This window comes from Calliphora vicina, chromosome 1 (genome assembly GCF_958450345.1).
Source record: "Calliphora vicina chromosome 1, idCalVici1.1, whole genome shotgun sequence".
NCBI classification, from domain to species: Eukaryota; Metazoa; Arthropoda; class Insecta; order Diptera; family Calliphoridae; genus Calliphora; species Calliphora vicina.
This window is the reverse complement of record NC_088780.1, coordinates 117,542,951-117,551,085: the sequence shown is the minus strand read 5'-3', so window position 1 is coordinate 117,551,085 and position 8,135 is coordinate 117,542,951. Positions and strand designations below refer to the sequence as shown.

The 8,135-nt window shown below is 28.5% G+C and overlaps 1 protein-coding gene across 1 annotated transcript; it reads left to right on the top strand.

Annotated features, from left to right (window-relative positions):
- Positions 1 to 4,956: 4,956 nt before the first annotated feature.
- LOC135955931 (uncharacterized) lies at positions 4,957 to 5,509 on the top strand. The gene is made up of 2 exons (XM_065506361.1): positions 4,957 to 5,074; positions 5,142 to 5,509. Exons 1-2 carry the CDS (start codon positions 5,062 to 5,064, stop codon positions 5,468 to 5,470), a joined length of 342 nt encoding a protein of 113 aa, XP_065362433.1. The 5' UTR covers positions 4,957 to 5,061; the 3' UTR covers positions 5,471 to 5,509.
- Positions 5,510 to 8,135: the final 2,626 nt, after the last annotated feature.

Genomic DNA, 8,135 nt, shown 5'->3' with positions numbered 1-8,135 from the left:
CCTGGTATTCATTACAATTTTCTACTCTACAGTTGTATAACTTTTAAGTTCCCAGTAATGACACATACAAAATATTAGTAGTTAAGGGTGAATATTTGAACTGATTTAAATAGTAACAAATTAGTAACACAAAGAAAATATTTCATTACTTAAACACATTTTGTCTACTGAAAAGTTCATACACAGAGAAAACAGATTCGTTGTGGCAACCGAATTTGTCGCCAATCGAATTCATTCGGTTCCAGGTACTATCGCTTGATTCGTTTGCATTTAAGGTGACGGTACACGCAGAGAAAAAATATAATTGGACATGGTTACTGTAACCATTTATATAGTGTTACAAGATTTTTAACAATATTATAGTCACAGTAACCATTTACATGATTGTGGTAACCATAATATGGTCAATTTACGATTCACATGATTGTATCAACCATATATATGGTTACAGCAAACAAATATATGTTTGTGGCAACCATATTTATGATGAATAATTTTATCATAATATGTTGTTCTCAGATTATGATAAGCCTTAAGCCGAGAGCACCATAATATGATAAGTTCTTCATCATATAAATGGTTGTCACAAACATATATTTGTTTACTGTAACCATATATATGGTTGATACAATCATGTGAATCGTAAATTAATCATATTATGGTTACCACAATCATGTAAATGGTTACTGTGACTATAACATAGTTAAAAAACTTGTAACAATATTGAAATGGTTACAGTAACCATGCCCAACTATATTTTCTCGCTGCGTGTATATAGATTACTGATAAATGTATGATTCAGTCAATTAGGCTTATTTGTTTGTAAATTAAATTCTGTATTTCATTCTATAAAGAAATGAATTAATTAAAGAAATAAAATTGTTCTTCTTTAAAAACCATTAAAAAATTCGTTGCAACTTTTTATTGTTAAAACCAATTTGGATTTTTCGACTTTGATGATTTGCCTGGCATGAATAGGTTTTTGAACTAGTTGAATTTTAATTTTTAATAATTTTATTATGTGTAACTCATCGTCCTCTACTATTTAGAATCATTGTAATTCTTTAAAATTTGTATCGGAAGATACAAATCTAAACTTATATCAGCAGTTTAGGTTTTAAATTAGACCAAATGTTTCGTATAATGTGTATAAAATTAATATAAAAATTCATCAAAAAGAGAGATTTATTCAGTTTAGTCCCAAATTTTAAAAACCGGTTAAACGAGTGATATAACCCGTATAAACCGGTTAACCGAAAATAAACATTTTAAAGTTAGCAAAAAATCGAGATTTTAAAGAAAAGCCGATTTTTCGGTTAACCGGTTTATAAACACTACTTGTTTTTATCAGCTTATAACTTTTTTATAAGTAACGCTTATTCAAAAAACTATATAAAACAATTAAATGTTCAACTTTAGCTTTAAATTTTACAACAACTGCTGAACCGATTTTTATGACGTTAAAACTGGAGAAACATCTCTCCATCAAAAAAAGTTTCTAAAATATCTCTATCGGTTCAAAAGTTACAGAGTTTTGGCCGATGAAAAATTATCCTGAGCCACTGTGTGGCGGACCCGCGGAGGGTCGATAAAATTCGTACCTCGTCCAAATAAAAAGTTACAGGCATCCAAAGTTGGATCAAGGTCCGTATTTTTTGTTTATAGACACAAATTTTCTTCACGACTACATATCATTTATTTTTGATCCGTAATGCATAAGCATGTAAAATAAAAATTTACTCGAAACTTTTTATAAAAACTTCAACAATATTTTGGAAAATAAATTTTATGTATACAATTTATGAAAGCTTTATTCTTTGCCTATCCATAATTGTTTACAATTTTTAAATCGGTATACAAATGTGTGAGTTAGAGGTACTAAAGTACTGCGACCTACCTTAAAACAGTTTTTTTCAAAATAACTCAAAATTTTGAGGGTGTTTAAAAATCTTTGAAAATGGTTTTAGTATGCCCTCACCATACCAGTGTGTTATTAATTAAAATTCGAAAACGAGATCACGAGAAAATATCCATCGAAATAAAATTACATAAAAATTAAAATTACTCATTCGTTGTCATACAAAAAAATTAATTTAGAGGATGCAAACACATTTTTTATATAAGGGGATTCCCTAAACTTTAAAAATCTAATTAAAAGAATGTATTTCAGTGTCGTCTATATTCTTATTCCGCTAATAACTTGGCCAATAAGCGTTAAATCAAGAAAAGGAGCTCGATCTGTAATCACTCATATTTCTGGCTAAAAATCGATATTTTTATATAAAAACTCGCAATATCTAAAATCGTTAGTAACTTGGCCAATAAGCGTTTAATAAAGAAATGGAGCTCGATCTGTGATTACACATATTTCTGAAAAAAAAAACGATTTTTTATATAAAACTTCTAATTTGCTAATAACTTGGCCAATAAGCGATTAATCAAGAAAAGGAGCTCGATCTGTGATCACTCATATTTTTTTATATAAAAACTCGCAATAAATAAATTCTCTAATAACTTGGCCAATAAACGTTTAACCAAGAAAAGGAGCTCGATCTGTGTTCACTCATATTTCTGACCAAAAATCGATTTTTTATATAAAAACTCAAAATATTTAAATTCGTTAATAACTTTGCCAATAAGCGTTTATTCAAGAAAAGGAGCTCGTTCTGTGTTCACTCATATTTCTGACCAAAAATCGATTTTTTATATAAAAACTCAAATATCTAAATCCGCTAATAACTTGGCCAAAAAGCGTTTAATCAAGAAGAGGAGCTCGATCTGTGATCACTCATATTTGTGACCAAAAATCGATTTTTTATATAAAAACTCAAAATATCTAGATTCGTTAATAACTTGGCCAATAAGCGTTTAATCAAGAAAAGGAGCTCGATCTGTATTCACTCATATTTCAGAACAAAAATCTTTTTTTTATATAAAAACTCAAAATATCTAAATTCGCTAATAACTTGGCCAATAAGCGTTTAATTAAAAAAAGGAGCTCGATCTGTGATCACTCATATTTCTGACCAAAAATCGATTTTTAATATAAAAACTAAAAGAATATCTAAATTTGCTAATAACGTGGCCAATAAGCGTTTAATCAAGAAAAGGAGTTCGATTTGTGATCATTTTTAGTTTTTTTACATCAGACTTAGGTTCTTTGTCTCTCAGTAACGCTTCTATGTATATTTTATTCTATGACCATAAAATTCATTCTACATATTTTAAAATCAAATGTAAATCTGGGTTATGTTTGATTTACATTTGATTTTAAAATATGTAGAATGAATCTTATGGTCATAGAATAAAATATACATAGAAGCGTTACTTATTTATATATGAATAAAAATTATCATTCAACAATACTTTTTTTTTCTTTTTTTACCTATGTATTTCAAATCGCTTCTCACAAATTCACAGATCGAACGCAAGCATTTTTTTAATTTGGACAGGACAACATCTGTCGGGTCAGCTAGTAATAAATATAAATCAAATAAATATTTGATACTTTATAGAAAAATAAAACTAAAAATCATGCATTTAAGGGTTAATTGTAGGGAAATATGAATAATATGAATAATAAGAAATAATAATAATAAACGTATGAATAATATTTTTAAATGAGTTTGTGTCATTCTTTTTTAAAAGGTTTCTTTTCCTTGCATTATTATTTCATAGCAAACTGCTATGAAATAGTTTAAAAGTAAAAACCAATAAATAATTTTAGTTTTCGGTTTTAGGCCTTGAAAACCCGAGAACACGAAACTCTAGTATGAAGTGACAACAAAATATTAAACTCGGACTCTATTTAGAAATTATTATTTCTCAAAAAATCCCCCACTATGAAACGCATATGGCCACAGTATTAAATTAGCTATTTACTTAAATTAACCTCCAACAATTAATGTTTGCTAAATTTTAAAAACTTTTCTTATCATTTACAAATTTCCAATTAATTTAGTCTCTGATTACATTTATCTCAACATTGATTTTTAGATTATCACAAACAGGTGAACAAATATATGTATAAGGTTGCAAAGAACAAACATTTCATGCCGTATTTATTTAGTATTGACAAATATTTACTTTTTCAAGTATATAGAATGAATGTGAAGATGTCTGATGGAGAAGAAAAGAAAATCCCCTTTAAATTACGCCTTTGACCTTGATAAAAGGAAAGGAAAGAAAACAAAACAAACGTCAGTACTGATAATTTACTTCCGGTATCTTTTTGAAACATTTCTTTTGATTACAATCATTCGTTCGTTAAACACAAAGCAAATTGATATAGCAACCAACCAATTTTATTCACTTTCTGTTGATTCCTTTTCAATTTTCTTTTAGACTGTGTGTGTGTATTGTAGATTGGAAAATTCTATTTTATAAATGTCTAAGACAGGACAAATAGAATTTCCAATGCCCTATAATGAGGGATAGACTATTACATATTATCCTTGAGTCTATTTGAGTTTAAAGTCCTAAGATTTATGAACAAATTTATGATTAGTTTATCAGTTGTACCCTATACTATATTTCCCTTGTTACCAACGTTATGTTCAATATATAATATCAATTCAGTTGAGCTAGATAAACTAAAAAATACGTTATAAGATAAAAGCAAAGAAAAGTTTAACAAAAAAAAAATTATTAACTTCGAATTGCAACAGAATTCAAGTGCAGCCATTAATAAACAAGCAAAATAAATGAAATCCCTTATCAACAAATTGACCATTCAAGGTTTGTGAAGAAATAAAATTTCTTTAAGCAATTGTAGAAAGAATTTACAAGTATGTTCATTCAAACAACTATTGGGGTGATAGCCATTGACTTATTGGAAATTTAAAAGAAGATGAATCGTAAAAGGTCTTTAGCATTTTTCAAGTTCATGATAAAGTTTAAAAGATAGTGGATAGATAATAAATCATATCTCATTTATTAACCAGTCATCAATAACTTAAAGTGCAGTGAGAAGGAACTTGTATATAAATCAATCAACCATCAAGTTAAAGTCATCATAAAAGTTGTGTAACTTGAATCGATTAAACACTTTCCTTAAACAGCATGAAAAACTTATGTAAGTTTTAAATATATTTTTTAAAAGAAAAACCATAAATGGTTCTTTAATCCTTTTAATTATCCAGTAATTATAGTCATCTTTGTGGTCGTTGCTACTAATGCAGACATTGAAAATACCAGTTTTAATGGCAGACCTGGTTGTAAGACTCTGGCTGAAGTTGGCATGACTTATGCCAACTTTTTCGATTCATCACGTTATTGGCATTGTTACGCCATAAATAATCAAGCCATCTCTGAACGTTGTCCAAGTCAATATGGCTACCAGGCGAGTATAAAGTCCTGTGTACCCTATACTGTGTGGAGTTGGGAAGAGCCAGTCATGCCTCCAAGTTGTCCTGATTTCGAACAAGAATGTGTATCCGGTTCATCTGTTATTGCAAATAAGCCTGTTTAGATTACTATTGTAATTTTTTTAATAAATCGTTAAATAATATATCTATGAAGTGTTTTTTTTAATATTTGTTTAAGTAAATGGTCGAGTTTATGTCACAAAAAAACAGTTTTTCATCAGTAATAGTAGGATTTCTGAAAAAAAATTACAAGAAACTTAAAAGCTAATATATTTAGAGATGGGAAATGGGTAAATACCCGGGTATTTACCCAAAAGCTCGGTATAAACTATGTTGTAGAAAATTGGTGAACAAACACGTTGTGCAGCAAAACTTCATGAATTTTATAATAAATAGAAATTGAAATGCTTACAGAGCACTTGAAAAATAACAATTTAAGACAATACCTTTATTATATTCTATATAAATAAAAATCAAATGTCGTTCGTTGGTAATTGTATCAGTAGAGAACGGCCGGACCGATTTAGACAATTTTTTTTTTAAATGTTGGTCATAGCCCAACTAAGGTTTTTACGGAATGAAAAATTTACTACGCCCACTTTTTTCGATTTATTTAAAATCGGAAAACGGCTCCATCGATTTGGCTAATTTTTTGTTTAGATAAGAAAAGCAGTTCGATCTGTGATCACCCATATTTCTGACCAAAAATCGATTTTTTATATAAAAACTCAAAAATAATAAATTCGCTAATAACTTGGCCAAAAATCGTTTAATCAAGAATAGGAGATCGATCTGTGATCACTCATATTTCTGACCAAAAGTTGATTTTTTATATAAAAACTCAAAATATCTAAATTCACTAATAACTTGGCCAATAAGCGTTTAATCAAGAAAAGTAGCTCGATCTGTGATCACTCATATTTCTGACCAAAAATCGATTTTTTATTAAAAACTCAAAATATCAAAATTCACTAATAACTTGGGCAATAAGCGTTGAATCAAGAAAAGGAGATCGATCTGTGATCACTCATATTTCTTAACAAAAATCGATTTTTTATATAAAAATCATATATAAAAATAAGCGTTGAATCAAGAAAAGGAGCTCAATCTGTGATCACTCATATTTCTAACTTGGACAGGACAACGTCTGTCGGGTCAGCTAGTTATATATATTTATTTTTGCAATATAACATTATGTACTGGTACTCACGGACATTATCGCTGACCCATAGTCAGTTTCACTCCGAAAATAATTAAAAGATGAATGAGTAGTAGATTGGGAGATACTAGTTGAAGTGGAAGGTGCTTCCTCAAAAGAATTAGCAGATGGTATATGGAGGAGTCAATATATGAACCGCGATTCGGCTTAATTCTGTGGACGCGCATATACTTTTCCACCATGTCGAAGGAGATATTTCTTTATACAGCTCCACACAAAATTTTTAGACCACAAATCCTGTATTTATATTCAAATTGGTACACATGAATTGTTGAAAACAATAAAACAAATGAGTAATTTAAAATAATGTTTTAGCTGATTGACAACCAGATATTGCAGCATTTCAAATGCTTTTTATAAATACCCAAAAAAGGTATTTACTTGGTATTTACCCAATGTATGGGTAAAAACCGGGTAGAATCCCATCTCTAAATATCTTGAATAGAATATCCTTTACAGTAAATATAATGAAAATATCTGATCGCTTTAAAAAAAAGTTAAACAGAAATATCACTGAGTACTTATTTTGCTAATTGTTTAATTGCTAATTTAATGTATTAGGCTCATAATAAACCCCATGCTCATTATTTGTTTCTGTCTCACTTAAATATTTATCATTCCAATCAAAGTAATACAGAGATATTTATTATGAACTCAGTTCCATATAAATGAGAATAGTGCCTTTTTTATATTAATAATAGTATATCAACTTTATACTAAAAAAAATAATTTCTTGCATAAATAAATACACATAAATATTTCAACAAAACTCTATGATTTAAATGTATATCGTTACCTTAATAGAGAAAGGCCCTAATTCTTGGTTTTTTTTTTTGTAAGCGCAGATTTTTGTTTATTTCGATAAATGGTCCGCACATATATCATATTTAGCCAACAAATCTCGACTTAAAAAAAAACAGGAGTTAGGGCCTTTATCTATTAAGATAACTACATGTAGGTTTATAAATAAACATTCTTTTAAATCAACCCGTACCTAATATAGACTGAAAAGAAATGCAACATTGTGAAAAATGTCCTTAGCAGTGGCTAGTAAGGAACTGTTTAGCTCAATACAGTGGCACACATACCACTCACTTGTACGCATTTAGGATTAACAGAGTTATGAAAGAGTTTAAACATTTAAACATAAAAAAACATATTATGATCATTATTAGTATTAGAAAATTTCATATTATGATACAGTTTGTAATATGATTACAGTGGGTCATATTATTATTTCTTTGGATCATTATATGATTACTGCAGAACATATTATAATCATATACGAGAATGATATTACGACTATATTTGATCATAATATGATATTTTATGATACTAATAATCATCATAAAATATTTGTACTATGTTTTTTCTCTGTGTACATTAGAGTGTCCCAAAATTTTTTTTGGGAATTTCGGAACACATACCCTCTAATTTTTTTATATATATAAAACTATAGTTAAATATGAAATTTTGTCTTTCTATCATGATTTAGTTTTGTGGTGCATTTACAAGGGGAAAAATGCAATTTTTTCAGTTTTTGTAAAAAT